General features: G+C 42.2%; 1 protein-coding gene across 4 annotated transcripts in view; it reads right to left on the bottom strand.

The window, feature by feature from the left end:
* The window catches only part of FBXL17 (F-box and leucine rich repeat protein 17), a 289546-nt gene extending 270602 nt beyond the window's left edge, over positions 1-18944 (bottom strand). The window contains exons 1-3 of one of the 4 annotated variants that reach the window (XM_064641029.1): positions 18062-18944; positions 4874-4996; positions 317-574 (exon numbers count right to left, since the gene is read on the bottom strand). In XM_064641029.1, the coding sequence (XP_064497099.1) occupies positions 317-574; positions 4874-4996; positions 18062-18802 (1122 nt within the window). In that variant the 5' untranslated portion in view covers positions 18803-18944. The remainder of the gene's footprint in view (positions 1-316; positions 575-4873; positions 4997-18061) is intronic. The other 3 variants (XM_064641030.1, XM_064641028.1, XM_064641027.1) reach the window with 3 other exon arrangements.
* Positions 18945-19301: the final 357 nt, after the last annotated feature.

Below are 19301 nucleotides of genomic sequence, written 5' to 3'. Positions count from 1 at the left end.
TTACTTAAACGCAGGTTCAGAACAGTAACCAAGCTCAGGAAAATTCAGTCAGACAGAAGTGAAGTATAGGATGTCAAACTACAGATTTAGCAATAAAAGGGATCATTTAATCCCTAGGTATTAAAAAGAAAAAAAATGAACAGCATTTACTGGACCGAACTCACCATAAAACAATTTTTAAAACAGAAGCTTTTTTCTGATTTTAATTAAATCTTAAGAGGAGTACGGAGTACATTCTTCCAGGTCCCATTTTGCACTTGGTAAGAAGTTGAAATATACTAAGTTTACACAGGAAATTTGTGGAATGGATGGTTACCTGCTTCAGGCCTTCATCGGTGAGTCTGTCTTGATTGCCCACATGCACTTTCTGAAGAAGAGGACACTGAGAGGCAACTGCAATAATAGAGGTGTCAGAAAGCTGTTTACACCTGTAGGCAGTATACCTTAGGAGCCCAGGACATTTAATTGCTAATATGCATACTCCTGTATCAGATACATTGCGACAATCAGAGATATTGATTTCAGTAATATTCTGACTTCTTGATGCTATTTTTTCCAACAGCTCATCAGTGACCTGCAAAGAAAAAAAAAACAAATACTCAAACATAACTTTTTCCATTAAAATCTTTAAACTTCACTAGCACAAAAATGACTATTTGAAAGACGCATTTCCATGAGCTATTGGGAGAATGTAACTACATACCTTTACAAATACCACCTATGAGTGAATATTTTACTGTAATTGATTTGTTTGGGGGGGTGGGGTTTTAATGCTTTTGATGGAACATGGACAATCGGGAGAAAGCCAATTCTGACAAAGACTATTTAGATTGTGGCTAGATGCTTTCATGATAAAGCTGACAGAGCAACAGAAGCAATATCTAGACAAACAGAATAAATTTGGGCAGCTCCAGGAATTTGTGTTGCCACAAAAAGAACCACAAACAGCTGCCCAACTTGCCAGAAGATCTCAAGTTCAGACTGAGCTCCACAGTTAGGAGGGCAACCTGGACCTACTTCCCTTTTCAGTAATTGCAAAGAGGCTATGTGTGACGTCCTGGTATTAGAAATATAAATTACTTGCTGGTAGAACTGCCTTATTAAGGTTTAGGGCTTGATGAGTTTCAGTGACCTCAGCTCCTGGGGGAGGTAAACAAAGCTTGGGGAGATGATGTACTACTCGCAGTAGACACAGAGAATGCAGAATGTACAGACCACGAGTACATTTGGCAGAACTCCCAAGATAAGCAAGAAACTAACAAAGCCAACTCAGTTGAAATCAGCCCCAACTGCGTAAAATATAATTCTGGCAGAGGGAGATGGCAACCACCACAGACCACTGATACAAGAAACCCACCAGCCCAAAAAGTGTAAGACTGAGCATGTGGATTAATTAGCATAAGAAGAAGTGACTCATTTAAGCAGCAGAAGGTAGGTTACTAATGAATAAGAGAACCATGTAACTTGTAACCAGTGAGCATTACTGCCTTTGTTTACTAAAATGTATAAATAATGAAAAATTTTGATGCTTCTAGTGCTGGCTTTGTGGATTTACCATGCAGGCCCCCCCGTGCAGAACTGTAAACAAATCAAGTATCTCAACTCTGTGTGGGGATCAGCCTCTTGTACCCCAGGTGAAAGAACTTGTTTTGGGACAACAGTTTTGGTGACTCAGATGGGACCCGAACCCACAATGCCCCTATGACTGGCTAGAAACATTTGCTAGTGATAGTAGACCAGCTATCAGGCTGGGCAGATATCGTTAGCCCTAATTCTGTTTGTTACTTGTAATAATGTTGTGTGGAAGGGCAGTGGTTAAATACCTTGAAACTTTTCTTTTACCCTTGTAGTATATTAGCTCGATTAAAACACAGGGAGGACTGTTGAAGAATACATTTAGTACAGGTAGCTCTGTGTGCAGCTGCAGTGGAACTACAGCCCGAGGCAAGAGGTCATGAACTGGTGCTGACCCTTTGCATAACAAAGGGCACGGGGACCTGTGCACAGCCAGGTGAGGGACACTCTGGGACACAGCAGGAGCCGAGGACTCAGCAAGAAGACCCCACACTTGCCCCCATACAGACTGTGAGGGTTTAAACACCCAGGGGTACCTTTGTTCAAGGTCCCTCCTCAGAAGCACCAGCTCGAGCTGTTATTCTGCTGTTGCATTATGATAAAATTACTTAAGGATCCAGAGGTCTGAGACTCTGATAGGGGAAACCTGGGGTTGAGTCCATAAGGAAACTTGGTCTGACTGTGTGAGTGTGGGGGCTCTGGGGAGTCAAGTGGAGCCTCCATTGGCTCCCTGGAGCCACCAGTGCTAAGGGGCTTCAATCTCAGCTTAGGTGGTAGGAATGTAACTGAGAATGGCTCCTGAATGGTTGGACAGGGAAGTTTCCTTAACACCTTTGTAGAAAAATGATTCTGTCGACCTCATACCTGCACACATTGTAGTCAGCTAACAAGACAATAATCTTAAAAGAAGACAATTCTACAAAGCTCGTAAGCAACATGAGATATCCTTAAGGTCAAGCTTGTAAGTTAGAGTAAATACATAAAAACTAAGCAGGTAAGACATAATACATAGAACTCCCTCACTTTAAAAGTTTAGTTTCAAAAAACCTGACATGATGAAATTATTTCTAACATAACCATTTAGAACTACTTATTCACCACTTGGCACAGATAAGATTTAGCTTTAACCCTAAAGAGAGCAAGAGAGCAACACAAATCTCTCTTGGTTTTGTCTGATACGGTTAAGGAACAGTCTTCACCGCATTCAATCTGTTTTCCATCTGTAGCAAGTCTAAGCTTTTTTCTTGCTATTTCATCAGGGAGCTGTTTGCTAGACAACGGCTGAGCTGCTTTTTCCTGGGGTATAGTTAATTTTCTTCACAGTGGCTAGCACGGGGCTGTGTTTTGGATTTGAGCTGGTTTGTTACTGCTGAGCAGGGCTTACACAGAGCCAAGGCCTTTTCTGAATTCCATACTGCCACACTGGTGAGGAGGCTGGGGGAGCACGGGAGGCTGGGAGGGGATACAGCTAGGAAAAGTGACCCTAACTGACCAAAGCAATATTCCAGAACATATGGTATTATGCTCAGTATATAAAGTGGGAGGAAGAAGGAGGAAGGGGGCCACGTTTGGAGTGATGGCGCTTGGCTTCCCAAGTCACCATCACACGTGATAGAGCCCTACTCTCCTGGAGATGGCTGAACACCTGCCAGCCCATGGGAAGCAGTGAATTAATTCCTTGGTTTGCTTTGCTTGTGTGTGTGGCTTTTACGTTCCTGTCGCACTAAAGCTGCATTATATGGGAAAACTTGTTTAAACAAGTCTTAAACTGGCTCTTTGTGGTCCCTTTGTTTCTTCTTCCCAACACCCCCCACAGCAACTGTTATCTCCCATGCAGGAATGTCCTGGGAAAGGTGTCCTGAGGTGTCCCATTGGTCCTTTTGTTAACCCCTTCCTATTGGCTGTTGACTCTTTTCCTGATGGTTTTTTCTGTGTGACCCTGAACTTGTGATTGGTCCCCTTTGACCCTCCTAAAAGCTTTATAAACCCCTTCCCAACAATAAACACTCTCTTGCCTCCTCTCCACGACGGTGTGCTGTCTCTGTGCCTGCCATGGAGCCACGTGGGTGGTGGGGGGAGGGGGGAGCACCTCTCCCCTCCAGGCTCGGGGCCTGAAAAACCCTGAAAAACCCTGTCGCTGGAGTCCCCTTTCCCCGTCCCCTCAAGACGTCGGAATGGTTCGTCAGACGGAGATGGAACTAGAACTGGGCTCCCCCACGTTGTGGGTGGGGAAAGGGATCCAGACGTTCCCTATTAAACTGTCTTTATCTCAACCCATGACTTCTCGAGCTTTTACCCTTTCAATTGTCTCCCCAGTCCTGCTGCTGTGGAAATGAGGGAGGCGCTGCTGGCTATGGTTAAACCACCACAGTGATAAATTTAAAAAAAAAATCCAAGTAAAAACCACAAACAAACAATGCCTGATCAAAGACACACACACAAAACCCCTCACAACAAAACAAAAACAACCAAAACAGCCCAAATCACCAAACTCTCCCCATACTTCTCCAAGAAGAACATTTGTGCTTAATATGGGTTTCAGAACTCCATAAAAACCTGGCAACTTGTTAGAACAATGCCACAACTGATAAACTCTAGTGAAATCCTTTACTGGAGATACCTAATAGACAAAACCACTAAAAATCTTTGTAGCAAAATAAGGCTACAGCTCAAGACACTGAAGAAGAAAACATTTTTTTGACACACAACACCTACAGAGCTAAAAGACAGGCCCCTGGTGTGAGGGTGCTTTGGAGTCCCTTGAGGAAAGAAAATAAAAATCAGACAATCTGCTACATAACTTTTCTATAGTGGTTCAGAAACATGTTAACTAGTAACTCTAGAAGCAAGAGAATTTGCATTCTCTCTTATGAATTGGTGACCTGAAAATAATACTCCATATGTATTCTATATTCCAACACAGATGAGTTCATATTGTTCCTTCTTCAAATGGGACCCTCGAATTCCCATGAATTTTCATGAAACTCTAAAGGAAGTGTTTATAAACCCCTGCAAGTAACTAATTAACAAGAAACTTCAAGAGCGTGATGCAGACCTGAGACAGGTAACCCACAACCCATTTCAAACAGCACTTGTCCTTATACCATTTAACAACAGATCTCAGTCAAAATACACTATATTTAAATAAGCTAATGTAAGGGTCCGGATACTTTCAGCCTAGAGTAAAAAAATCCTTGAAAGCACAGATATCACCATTTTTTGTGTTTCTTTTGTTTGCCCTCAGTCCAAAATACAAGTTCTGAGTCATCAAAACACTTTTTCTGCAATATTTTCATACCTGCTGACGACTACTGAGATCCAGTTGCTTCCAAAACTGAAAATCTAAACAGAGGTCACGCCAATATTTACAGACTAATGACACCGAAAGGCAACGCTCATTCAGAGATAAGTTGGAAAATATCTGTAAAGAAAGAAAAAAAATATTTGTCAGATGTAACCATATTCTGAAGACAGAAATATTTTATTACTAATTCATCTTGTAAAAGACAGGAAAACATTAGCATGCATTGTAACACACAGATCTAGAACTTGCCCCCAACTTGATTAGTCAGGGACAATAACAAAAAAACCTACATCCCAGAAGAACAAACAATATTAATAAGACACCTCAGCACAACCAACAACAGAATGTATCCTACTTATGCTCTCATTTCTTAGACTAAGTTTCAAATATGCTTCTGAGATGGCATACCTAAAGAATTACAAATACAAGTATTAGCTCAATGTTATTTTGCAAGCCATTTAGAAGGTGTTTTCATTCCCATTCTGAAATGGATGGAAAACCGTTCCTTTTATTTTTTTAACTGAATAGAAGAGTCAGAAAGGTATTAAAACACCAGTCTTGAGGGAAGGGGGCATGGAATGGTAGCACAGATTAGCAGAGCAAATCAGTGCCATACAAGGGAACTTAAGCACACAACTAGCATTTTATACCCCAAGGTTTTGAGCACTATAGCTGCCTGCAAAAGTCACAGCTTATTCTTTTTTATGGTAGGCTCATAAATTGCTGTAACATTTATTACATTCAGCCCTTCCACAGAAGAAGTGTTGGTTATTAATAAATATAAAAAAAGGTCTGCCAAGAGTTTCATACGAAGGTACCATGTTACCACAAATGACCTTATATCTACATGTCATCCTATAACGAGAAAAGGCAACAATGGCATTAAGATACACAGGAGCACAGACTGCAAAACATGAAAAAGTCCTCCCACTCTTCTGACGAGGACATTGAATACTAAATAGAAGCACTACTGCCCATCTCAGGCAATTTTCTCAAGAAAATCTGAAAGTACTAGAGAGAGTCCACAGGAAAGCACTGAAGTCTGGAAAACATGAAAACATTCAAAGAAACTACTAGCACTTGGGAGTTTAGCCAAGGAAAAGGGATGGCAAAGGGGGTAAAAAAATAAAGAAAAGGGTAATGAAGCACTGAAATATAATACCTGGCAACTTACAAAACTTTCATCATTGGGTGGTCTTTGAAACAGACTAGATAACCATCTGTCAAGAATAACCACCATAACCCTAGAACAAGGGGTACAGTTATCTCAGCAGCTTTAAATATGCACATCCCTACAAGACCCCCTCATGAAAGAGAGTTGTAGTAAGAGGGGAAGGGGTCAAATTCATGACATTCTGTAAATGCTTGCAAGATTTATCATTTCCATCTTCTTCTCTTATGCAAGACTCCTCAGTGTTGAAGGATTGTGTGTGAATCCTGTTTTCTTGGGGGCCCTTGCTTGACCATCACCAGAGTCAATGGATGCTTCTCCTGAGGCAATCAGTTGAACATGAGCAGATAGAAGGGCAAATCAACAATTGCCTGCTTCCTCTCTGCAGTTCTCTGTCTGTAATGGTGAATCCATGGACAGAACGAGGACACGGCTGTGATCAGTACTCAAAAAATACTGTCTCCCTCAGTCAAGGAGAAAGAAAGCACTAAATAGCAAGTGGTAATTTGGCATCTGACACTCCTGCTGTAAAAGTGTCATTCTAAATGTAAGAAAAGGTGACAGCATGACAATGCTCGGCAATTTTCAGTAAAAGCAGTAGGAAACTTGAATTCCTGCTATCAGCAGGGAACAGAAAACTGAATCTTCCACCAGTTACAAAAACCTTAGAAGAGAACAAGGCAACGTGATCTACATTACATTTAGACAGACATCTAACTGACTCAATACTAAGAAGGATATCAAGGTTGGCATCATAAAATTCTTTAACCAGCCTTTACTCCAGTAGGAAATAAATATGCTTATTTGGGGAAATACCACCTTTACTTTGAGGAACAAAAGCTTGCAGATACAAAGAACACAGCAAACACAGAACAGGAAAGACTGTTGCTAATCCAGCTGCCACTGTGAAAATGAAAGCCCATAAATAATTTTTGTATTTTATTTTGTTTGTTTTGGGTTTGCATAGCAAGGTTTTGGTAGTGGTGGGGCTACAGAGGTGGCTTCTGTAAGGAGCTGCAAGAAGCTTTCTCTTTGTCCAGAGCTAGTGCCAGGCAGCTCCAAGATGGATGCATCATTGGCCAAGGCTGAGCCCACCAGTGACGATGGCAGCACCTCCGGGATAAGTATTTAAGAAGGGGAAAAAAGCCATCGGGCAGAAGCAAATCACAACCAGAGAAGAAAGGAGTGACAATCTGTGATGAGGAAGGAGAAGTAGAAACAATGTATGATGAACTGACCGTAATCTCTACTCTAGTCCCCCTGAACCCCTAAGGGAAGGAGGTAGAGAATCATGAAACGATTAGGCCCAGGAAGGAGGGAGGGGTGGGGGGAAGGTGTTAGTTTTACTTCTTTTTATCCTACTCTGATACGATTAAAATAAAATCAATTGATTTCCCCAAGTCAAGCCTGGTTTGCCCATTACAGTAATAGGTGAGTGATCTCCCCCCGTCCTTATCTCAACTCATGATCCTTTAGCCATATTTTCTCTCACCAGTCCAGCTAAGGAGGGGAGCGACAGAGCTGCTTTGGTGGGCACTTGGTGTCCAAGCAGCATCAACCCACCACACTACCACCCCACTAAAAGCCCTCACAAATCACAGACCTACTGCTACTGCATTGCTACCATTGTTTCATGCAGTTGTAATGAAGAAACAAAAGAGAAACAAGTTTGACTCAGTATTTGACATAAACAGTACATCTGCATAGACAATATCCTGAAAGAAATGCCTGAAAGCATTTGTAGCCATGTTTTAGTCCATGCTGTATTGAATTCTAGCTGCAGAAACAATTAAGGAGTGTAGAGGTGCTGCAAGTTGACTTCTTAGAAAACAATCATCAGAACGAAGCCATGAGGAGGAAAAGCAATGACAAGTCATTTCAGAAGTTTCAGCACAAACAGGAGTAGCCACATAAGTTACACAAGCGATATGTGTTCAAAGACAAGGCCTTGTCTGCAGTAGCTGTAAAAGTTCCAGCTATAAAAGGATGCTGAATAATGCCAGGTAAAACATCAACTTCTCTTCAGAGTGTGCAATTGTTAAAAAAAAGATGTATTGAACTACACTAAATGGAATTTTGCAGCAAAGACTATACATATTCCAAGTAGTGACACATCATCCTTACATTAAGGGATTAGCTTAGTTACCGGTACATAGTACCAGTACTTAGTGACTTAGTTACATAGTACGCTAATGCATAAAACACTTCAACTCACCTTGATGACTTTCACCACCCTTTAATTCAATTTTATTCTCTAGATATATACTGATACTGTGGCAGCTAATTTGTCCTGACTTAAATTTTCTAATTCCCAAGGATGTAAAAATACAGCTGAAAGCTAAAACCGGTCTTAGCCCCAAGCCTGTTCATCTAATTCCTGCTTATGACAGATAACTTTCTGAAGGCAATGGTTCTACTAGTTAGCATGTTTAGTTGCTGAAAACTGTACTCAAACATGTACATTTTCATATCCACTGTTCCTTTTGTTCTCCCGCAACTCTGCCTAATCCCCCTTCCAAGCACCAGAATATCCTTCAGCATTGACAACAGGGAAAAAAAAGTTTAACAACACTTTCTAGAATCATTTCACACTTTCTTTTTTACCCTGTTGGCAAAAGGTAAGGGTAGAGGAAGCAGAGTTCTGCAAAAGATGCAAACTCTTGTTCCTTACTCACTCTCAGTTCACCCTCTTTTAGCTCAAATTCCTTAAAGATGTCAGTGCTTCCTGCTTCACCCTTTCATGTGATAGTTAAGATTAGTGGGTTTCTCTTCCCCTTCAATGGATGCAAGAGACTTTCTGGGACTTTCTGTTCCCCACTGATGGCCTTATCATACCTTCCAGACATAGTATGTTCTTAAACATAAAGCTCTTGCTTTGAAATAAGTTTTCACACAGACTCATTGAAGATCATTAATGCCTTCCTTGCCTCATTCTCTAATAGCAAGACCAGTTGTTCTCCAGGTATCCAGTCTGCTGAGCTGGAAGACAGGAAGCAGAATGAAGCCCCCCCACAATCCAAGGGGGATTGTGCTACACCACTTAGACACACACAAGCCTAAGGGGCCAAATGGGATCTGGGCCCTGATGGAGCCAGTGGAAGTGCTTACCAAGCCACTTTCAATTACTTATGAGCAGTCTTGGCTAACCAGGGAGGTTCCAGCTGACTGGATGTTGGCAAATGTGACACATGTACAGGATGCATATGGCACATACAGGACAATCAGGGGATCAGGCCCAGCCAGCACAGGTTTGTGAAATGCCTGTCTTGCTTGACCAATCTGATCTCCACCTATGACAATGTGATCTGGTTGTTGGATGAGTGAAAGGCTGTGGATGTTGTCTACCTGGAATTCAATAAAGCCTTTGACAACATTTCCCATAGCATTCTCCTGGAGAAACTGGCAGTTCATAGCTTGGACAGGTGCACTGTTTGCTGGGTAAAAAACTGTCTGGATATCCAGGCCCAGGGACTGGTGCTGAATGGAGTTACATCCAGCTGGCCACCAGAAACAGTGTGGCAACAGGACCAGGGCAGTGATCACCTCCTATGCTGGGCACTGGTGAGGCCACAACTTGAATCCTGTGTCCAGTTCTCCATTCCTCACTACAAAGACATTGAGGTGCTGGAGTGAGTCCAGACAAGGGCAACAGAGATAGTGAAGGGTCTGGAGCTCAAGTCCTGTCAGCAGTGGCTAAGGGAGCTGGGGTTGTTCAGCCTGGAGAAAAGGAGGCTTAGGAGTGACCTTATCACTCTCTACAACTACCTGAAAGGAGGTTGTAGCCAGGTAGAGGTAGGTCTCTTCTCCCAGGGAACAAGGAAGGACAAAAGGAAATAGCCTCAAGTTGAGGCAGAGGAGGTATAGTTTAGACACTAGAAAAATTTCTTCATTGGAAGGGTTGCCAAGCACTCGAACAGGTTGCCCAGGGAAGTGGTGGAGTCATCATCCCTGAAGGTATTTAAAATGCACGCAGAAGTGGCACTTAGGGATATGGAGAAGTGGTGGAGCTGGCAGTACCGGGCTAATGGTTGGATTCTATGACATTAGAGGCCTTTTCCAACCTAAATGATTCTATATCAAAAACAAAATCCAACAATGCAACACTCAGGACAGCAAAAGCCAACTAACAGCTAGAGTTAGTTTTCAGGCAAATTACAAATCACATGCTGAACTCTGAATTGATACAATCATACAAATCCCTTACATAAGAAAAGCCATGTAAACAAGTTGTTTAACCTTTAAACAACAAAATGCAACTAATTTCACAGAATTCCACCTGAGTCAATCCACCATCCTAAATCAGGTGATGGTTCCATTGATTTTAATGCAGCTAAAAACTAAGTCCTTGCATGGCACAACTTAGACCATCAAAGAAGAGTGCCTGATCAAGTTCCCAAGTTCTGGGGTTTTTCTGAACTTCCTAGAATAATTTTTTTGTGACACAATGGATGGGAAAGGAAGAAAGAAGATGCTGATTAATACTATTGAAGAGTCTAACCAGAAAAACTAGAAATAAAAGTTATTCTGTGTAATTGTCTTCCTTACCCCCGAGTCCCTACACAATGGGCTTCAGACATTAGACCCTTAACACATCCACACTCCTACATGAAATGTATGCTAGATATTTCAAGCTGTATATTCAAAAAAAGACTACTTTGAACTTTTGCTAAATGTTAGCATTTCAGCAGGAAGAGAGAAGAAAAGAAAAAAAACCCCTCACAAACTAACAAAAAAAAACCCCAACCAAAAAAGCTCCACAAAGCATCCTATAAATATATTTTTTTAAAAGATTAAAGATCAGTTTTAAATATCACAAATCCACACACTAAATTTATTTATTTTGCCTTTAAATCTTTGGTAACTTTGGCCTTAAGCCAAGTTCCTCAAAGTCAATCAAATGAAGAAGATAACTGCATTTTTATAAACAGAAATAATGAAATGTCCATCACACCCATGAAAGTTACAATGAAAAAAAGTTCAGTACTAGAAAATTGTAAATATGTTTATGTATCCTCAGCACCGAGTTTTCTAAAAATCAGTTCACATCACACGAATCAAATATGAAGTAAACATAAGCATAATTCAAGAAATAATTTTAACTTATGAAAAGACAATCCTAATAAAAACCAATACTCTTAAAAACCACAATCAAGCAGTTAGCATTATTGACTGCAGAGACTTAAGAAGTTTTTACCTCAGGAAAAGAGAGTCAAGAAAATTCAGTTGATTACTAATACCATTCCTTTAAGATACTGCTAACTTTAAGAACAAGGTACAGTTTTGTGAACATGAACAAAATATAGGGCCCATGGCAGAAGAAACTGTAAAAGGTGAGTCTATGCATCCCCCATTTCTCTCCATCGTTTTCATTTGAAAGATCTTTCAATACACTAGAAGAGTAAAGATTTCTGTGAATGAAGCTTTCTTGTATCAATAAAAACTTTTTTATACAGGAATAGGTATCTACAAAATTGTTTTCATTACATTGCATCAGGTAGATTTGTTTGAAACCTTTAACAACAAAAGAACATTAAAATGTGCACTCAAACATTTCATGATGCCTAATGAACTTGAGACATTCATTACTGGAAAACTGCTCATTTGTTCCATCAACTGAGTGCAAATTTTTTTCAGTAGATAATGGAAAATTCATTATCAAAACTATTTCTAAAGTACCATCTAATCAAGGGAACATGCTTAGCACATGACATTTTACCACAAACTGTTAAACACAGTATTTGCTAACTGCAGGTCTAGAGCAGCTAGGCTATCAGTGGGTTTATGTTTATTGAAGGTACCTTCATTCTATTTCAGAAAATTAAAGAATCATACATTACAGGAGAGGAAGAAATAACAGACAAATATTTGCTTTGTTTTTAAGAGATTTCTTCACTTTGCCACATAACTACAACAGAGCAATGGAATCATGAACGATTTTGAGCGCACAAAGAGATGTGAGCAGCGCATGCACACACCTCTGAAAGTAGCCTCAGTACACCCATGAAGGGAATCAAGTTAAAAATGCTCTTGTGATTAACAAAAATGTGTCAGCCAGGAAAAGTCATGGCACAATTTCACATCATAGCCCGGATTCTTCTGGCAAGCTGCCAGCAGTACGAATAGTTTACGGGTCCCCTAATCCTAGCTACCTGAATTTTTGCGTTGGATTCTAAGTGACTGTGCTTAGAGAAAGTCTTTTCAGGCAGCTCATCCTGAGGAAAAGTTTTGCAACGTTAGATTGGTGTTAGATTAACCATCTGAACTCACTCTGCCTGATCACTCTGCAGAAAACAAGGCCAGCAGCAGGAAAGTGCAGCCAGAGGTTACAAAAGGGAGACAGACACTGCCCTTACCAGCCACTTACTAACAAACAGATTGCCTTAGCTGCAAGGCAAAACACCACTTTAGGTTCCGTCTGTAAGAAATGACAGAGGATGCTGACACCATACCTTTTCTCCTAATGGAAAGAATGGGTTCTGATGAATAAGAAGAATATCTTTCCTTGAAGGGGCTGATAGTGTTTTTACTCCCAACTATCTAACTGTCCTCACTAAAAGACATCAGTACCGCTTCTGAATCACCCTACTAGTTTAAAAACATATCAAAATCTGGTAAAGATCAAACACAGGTCAAGCAATCTGAACAAAAGAAACAAATAAATTAATAGGGAATGAAAGCAGCAGTTAAATTTAATTTACTTTACATTCTAACACTGTACAACTTGTAATCTTCTTCCCTTCTCCATGCAATAATACACAGTTTTGGGGATGCAGAGCAAGTCAAGCCAACACTTTAACAACATTAGGAAAAGTTTCACTGTCCATGAGTGTCAAGGTATTTATCCCGCCATCAGGAAAAGCAGAAATTTCATTCCAAGACATTTGTCTCTCCCATCACATAGCTCACCCTGTACTGTTAAAACCTACATGCTTAAACAAAAGCCACATTCAGCTCTAGAAAGCAAAATAATTGTTAATAATCCTGCAACAAATCATAATAACCTTATCAGGACATCTTTGAGAACTTTATCACTGAAATAATGTTCACATACTATCTTCTCTTCAGCTACTAATCTACTTGCACACCTTTCCTTCACAATTGTGCCCCTCAACTGCATTCCAGAAGCTCAGCAACAGCACAGTGTATCTAAGACTGGTTCATTTCCCTGCCACAATCACAGCTGGACACTAAGCTTCATAGGAAAACAAACAAACAAAAAGCCAAAAAGAAACCAAAACAAAACCACAACAAGCCAAACTGCTGTGTTAAGTACTGCTAGAGAAAAAGGAGTTCAAGTGAATTAATACTGAAATAAAAGAACATTTACCTCCTTGCATCCCTTTCCATTTCTCTTAGTGCTATAGCTAAAAATAACACTTGACACGAACTCTAGACAGGATAAACTGATGGAACACCAGCTTAAGTTGCAAAGAAAGCTGGTATCACAACAGCGACTCCATGAACTTAAGGATGAAGTGTAATCCAACTGATGTATTTTGGTGCCTCTGCCTCCTGACTAGGCCTGACAAAAAAAAAAAGTTCAAAAAAAAAAAATCATAGTGTAACTAACATGTATACTCAGTCTTTTCAGGAATAAGTTTACCGAAAAGTCAAAAGTCAGAAGATAAAACCAAAGGTCTAGCTCTGGATAGCTTTGGCTAAAACCAAACCCACTTGATATCACTCAGATAATGTTAAATGCAGTGTTAGTAGTACAGTGATAGCAGCAATGCATTTTGTATCAACATTATCACAAGCAAACATGTTATTACAGTAACAAAAGAAAATGTGTAAGTTACTACAACAAGGGAAAGAAGAATGAGAAAAATAAGTAAAAAACAATAAGTAAAGATGTAAGAAAATGAGTCAGTAGTGCCTCAAACAATAGTAACAATATATTTAGAACCCTACATTAAATAACATGCACACACACACACACACACACACGTATATATTCATCTTCCCTTCATAGTGCCTTAGCCCTAAGTCAAAACTGGCAGGGTCTCTGTTACAGGCAGAACAGCATGTGTTCGTGCTTTATAATAATAAGAGCAGCAAACTGAGAAAGAAGACATCAAGAAGAAGACAGCATCTATTATAGACCCTTCTTGTTCTGAAGCGAGTTCAAGCACACCCCAAACATCCCAGATGAGGAACTCCACTTGTTGTTAAAACAAGAATTAATAAAAAAAAAAAATCCCAACTCCTTACATAACCATAGAGATGGGAAACCACCTTTGCCAAGAGTTAAATGTTCTCACACTGTGTTGTTTTCTAAATATCTCACCAAACTTCAGCTTATTGTTTCCTTTTATTTGACAAGGGACAGGAACGCAGTTGAACTTTCCAATTTTCTCTTACCTAAAGACTCCATCGTAGTCTTCTTTCTGAAGAAGTGTCATTCAGTTTGACCAGAATCTTCCAACTACCATAATATGGCCATGTTTTCATGACCTCTGGCTCTTCGCTGATGCCCCTTTCATTTGTCTGGGGGTTTCTAAGGAGATCCCAGTACCCACAGCCTAATGCAGTATTCTTGCAGAGGCTTTAAAAGCACCAAGCACAGCACAGAATTTCCTGTTACTTGCACAGTTCCTGGTAATACAGCTCAAAAGGAAATCTGAAGTGTTTGAATTGACATTCTCTTGTAATTTCACAACTCAACTTGTAGACCATTTTATACCAGTTAACTGTTTTGATTAAACAGCAGCACTGCAAAAAGGTAACACATACAACAGGAAGATTTCTTTCTTTTTCTTTTTAATTTCTGTTCTCCAGAAATAAATAACAGTGAAACCACAATAGACACGGATTTGTGACATATAGCACAAAGTTTTCAAAAATTAGTGATTTGTAGCACAAGATTTTGTCAACTTCTGCACTGCAGAAAGAGCTCCTTTTTTTTTATTCACACATCTAGATTACTGTCAAGTTGATAGATCTATAATTTCTTAATTCCCTTCAAGTTTTAAAGAGAATAGATTTAAATTACCCTTTAATCAAAGGTAATCACCCTATTCTACAAAGATTAAAGATGAAATTTTGCCCACTGCTTAACACTTTTTTTCCTCATACATGTTTCAGCAGGCAAAATCCATAAGCTTGTTTGATTTGTGGAACTGCAATTCTTTTATCACCTCATATTGACCAGGATACTTCTTCACCAGTCAGAGAAACAGGATCAACTGGCACGCTGCGCTATGAACATCCCAATTCAGTAGGTCCCACCTGATGATCTGCAGGCCATGTTCAGTCTGACAAAAACCTTTCTACCCAGCCTGTAATGTTAAAGGAGCCTTAATTAACAACTGCTTAATAACAAAACAGCACCTGAGTGGACAAAGTGGACAGCTATTCCTTAGGAGTTCCTGCAGTGCTTCTTTACGTTTATCTCGAGGCCACATATACTGACACTGGTGACAGCCACTCCTGCACTAGCACCACTGCATCAGGAGGTGACAGAGATGGGAATCGATGGAAGCAAACAAAAAAACCCAGCAGGATGTGGCTCCTGAGACTTCCGAGGATGGACTCTCTTGTCCTTGTATAGTGTCTCCACTACCTAATGTGAAAAGTTCAGTAAAGATTTTGGGTATATTTGTCTCCCATGCTCTCGTAACAAATGACACCTCTGGAAAAAGAATATCCTAAATCCAATCCTATCTGTATCAAAATCCATCATATGAAGGCCTTTAGGCACCTGAATAATCCACTTAAAAAGACGCCTGGTTAGAAATCTTGAGTTAAAAGTTCCATAGCAGAATAGTATGTTATGGAAGCATCCAAACAAAGTCGAACACTAGAATAGTTAAGAAGCAGACATATAAAAAGGGATATAGATAGACAAACAGATAGACTCCTGCAAAAAAACAAAGCAACCAACCAAATACATAACTATAGCTAAGGATTGAAGGGCAAATTGGGGGGAGAGGGAGATGGTGACAAAAACCCCACAAACAAAACAAACAGGTGAGGAGATTGACTCCAGATACTGGAATTAACAGCCTGCCTTTTCAAAAATATTGCAGAAGGAGCTGTAATAGAGGGCAACTAAAGAGACAAAATCATTGGGGGAGGTAGATGTCTGTTCCAATTTCAGCTAGGGTAGAGTTCTTAGTACCTGGTACAATGCTTTGTAGCAGAGCAAATATTTAGGCAGCACCTGGTCCTCTCAGTGTTATTTCTTTCTCTCTCTCCTTTTCCTTACAAATACTAATATTGTTAATGGTAATACTACATTTTATTTTGTTCCAGTTATTAAACTCTTCTTATCTCAACCCACAAGGTATACTTTTCCCCCCCTCTCAATTCTCCTCTCCATCAAGGGGAAAGGTGACAAGGTGGTGTGTGGCTGTGGTGAGTGGCTGCCTGGTACTTAGCTGTCAGCTGGGGTTAAAAAACACTTAATTTGTAAAAAAAAAAAAATAAATTAACCAAATTTTGAAAGTACAGATAAAACAGAAAAGAGTTTAAATAACATTTAAACTAGTCCACAAGTGAGATGGACATGACATTTTCACTATTAAAAGAACTGATTTATGGCAGAGTTACAGACTGATATTTTTGAAAAAGTGAAACTGAATAGTAAAGTAACCACAGAGAAGTAGTCGTATCATTGATCAAATAGTGTTTAAGCCATACTAAACAAGTCAGTCCTGTTTCAAATCCTAAAACAATTGAACATTAAAGAAAAAATTATCTTCCAACAACACTGGCAAATGGATGGATTCTTTTCTAAAAAAACTACATGACAAACTTTCAATTCTGCAATAAGAGAAGAGATTAATTCAGATAAGATAGCTCATAAGTCTTAAGTACTTAAGTATTTAGCTAAAATTAATTTGCATAGTGTATCTATGAAACATGACATACTCGTAGTAACAGTCATGTGTACTTGAAAAAAAAAATCCAAAATTAACAAAAAACAACAACAAAAACTCAAACCAACCAAACCTTGTACAGAATTACTTTCATGTGCAAGACAGACAGATAAGCAGGCTGCTATTGTTTGACAACAAAAGAGTAAAGGAGTACTTTCTACATTGGATGTACAACTAACAAAATACAAAGAACAGTAAGAATCATCTGTCTCCTACTCCTGCATTTATCACGCCCTGCTTTAAATTTAGCCATCTGACCCCGGAGTAAACTCCTGTAATCCTGAAACATTATTTCCTGTAATCCTGAAACCTTATTCCCCAAAATTTAAAGACATACTAGCATCAAACTATGGAAAACATCAAGGGCTTCAGTTCCCGCTTGACTCATCTTTTCAGCTAATGTTTAGCTGCAAGCAGCCAACGTAGTGATGAATAGAATAGCTTAAAAATGGCAAATCGTTCACGAAAGAAAACAGAACCAAAGGAACCTAAAGACAGCAAAAGTGACAGGAAAGAAGGGATAGGAATGAAGGTGAGGCCACTCTTTGATTATACAGCCTAAGAAGTTATGGAAGCATGTAATTCGAGGGCTACAAAGACTCAGACTGACTGTGAACCCAGTAAAGCCAAAACTGATTCAAAACACACAGTAATACAAACTTTTTTCCAATCAACATTGCAAACTTGTCTATGTAGCTCCAACCAACAAAGAAGCACTAAATATAGTGCCAGACCCCCTTGCTGAGTACTCTACCAGTGATTTAAGTAAAAGGCAACTCGTGAAGGGCACATTACGAAGTTAACAGGTACGGTCAAAATATCTACGGGACAGCTTCTGGAGCAGATTTATGTGTCTGCACCTCCAGGTAATGGCTCCCGACGCCGCTAACAACGACAAACAAAAAGGGGGGGTGAGGGGGGAACGAGACACAAACAAAACCAAAAACAGACAGACAACCAGACAACCCTACATAGCCCCCCAAAGCTGGGCGCTGAGACCCCTCCGGACAGGGCCTGCGGTTCCACCTCTACCCTGAGCCCGCTGGGGACGGACACCCCAGGGGCAGGAACAGCCCCTTCCCAAATCCTCAGGAAGCGGCTTGGCCCGTCCTCCCTCCCGCCCCGACCCACCTTGAGGAGGATGGAGGGCGGCAGTTGGTTGATGTCCGGGGTGGGCGGCGGCAGCGGCTCCCGGCAGCTGTCACCCGGCTGCTCCAGCGGCTCCTCGAAGCCCGCCTCGCCTCCTCTCTCCTTCTCCTCCGCCGTGCCCTGCTCCTTGTCCTCCAGGGGCGCAGGGGGCGGCGGCGAGGTGGGCTGTCCCCCGCCGCCCTGCCCGGCGCTGACCCCGCCGCTCTCCCCCGCGGCGCCGGGCAGGGCGAGCAGCTGCGGCTCCGCCGGGCACTGGCAGGCGCCGGGCTCGGGCTCGGGCTCGGCGGCGGCGCAGCGCGGCTGTTTGCAGGGCGGGCAGGCGGGCAGCCCGGCCCCCTTGCGCTTGCACACCATCTCGGCGGACGCCTCGCCGGGTGGCCCCAGGAGGCCCCGCACCGGCGAGGGCAGCAGGCCGGAGAGAAGGAGGCGCTGGCAGCGGCCCGGCGGCTCCCAGGCGGCAGGCGCCAGGCGGAGGAGGCGGCGGGCGACGCGCTGCTCTGCGGCGGTCAGAGACACGTAGGGCGGCGGCGGCGGCGGCGGCAGCAGCGGGTCCCCGGCGGGCAGCGGCTGCTCCGGGGCGGGCGGGCTGGCGCCGTGCACGATGAAGCAGAGCATGCAGGGCCCGCGCAGGAAGCAGCTCCGGCTGCGCGGCGGCACCTTCCCCCGCGGGCGGCGGCGGTCCCGACTTAGGCTCCTTGCCTCCTTCGAGAGCAGGTGGCCCATATAGGAGGGCAGGCGGCGGCGGCGGAAGGGCGGGTGTCACCTGCGGGAGGCGGCGCCGGGCGCTGACATGCTGCCGGCGGGCCAGGGCAGGAGGCGGCGGCGGGGCTGGTTCCGGGACGCCGGCAGGGAGGGAGGAAGGGAGGAGGGAAAAGCTTCCGCTACCGCTCCCTGACCCCCCCCCTCCCCCCCCGCGATGGGAGGGCGGTGCTCCGCGGGCTCGTGGTGCTGCCGCCAGCGGCCGTAATGGAGCTGCAGGAGGATTTCGCTGTGCGGGGAGTGCGGGTGGGCATCCGCCGTGTGCCTCTGTGCGGGTACGGCCGTCGTTTAAATGCATTCGCTGTGCCTGTAAATACAGACTGGATACGGCACATACGCATCTAATATATACGTGTGTATTATCACAGGATCGTTAGGGTTGGGAGGCAGCTCTGGAGATCACCAAGGCAGGGGCACCGGGAGCATGTGACGCAGGAAAGCATCCAAGTGGGTTTGGAATGTT

Source organism: Pseudopipra pipra, chromosome Z (assembly GCF_036250125.1).
Source record: "Pseudopipra pipra isolate bDixPip1 chromosome Z, bDixPip1.hap1, whole genome shotgun sequence".
In the NCBI taxonomy this organism is placed as follows: Eukaryota; Metazoa; Chordata; class Aves; order Passeriformes; family Pipridae; genus Pseudopipra; species Pseudopipra pipra.
The sequence above is the reverse complement of the archived record's forward strand: the minus strand, read 5'-3'. Positions and strand labels throughout refer to the sequence as shown.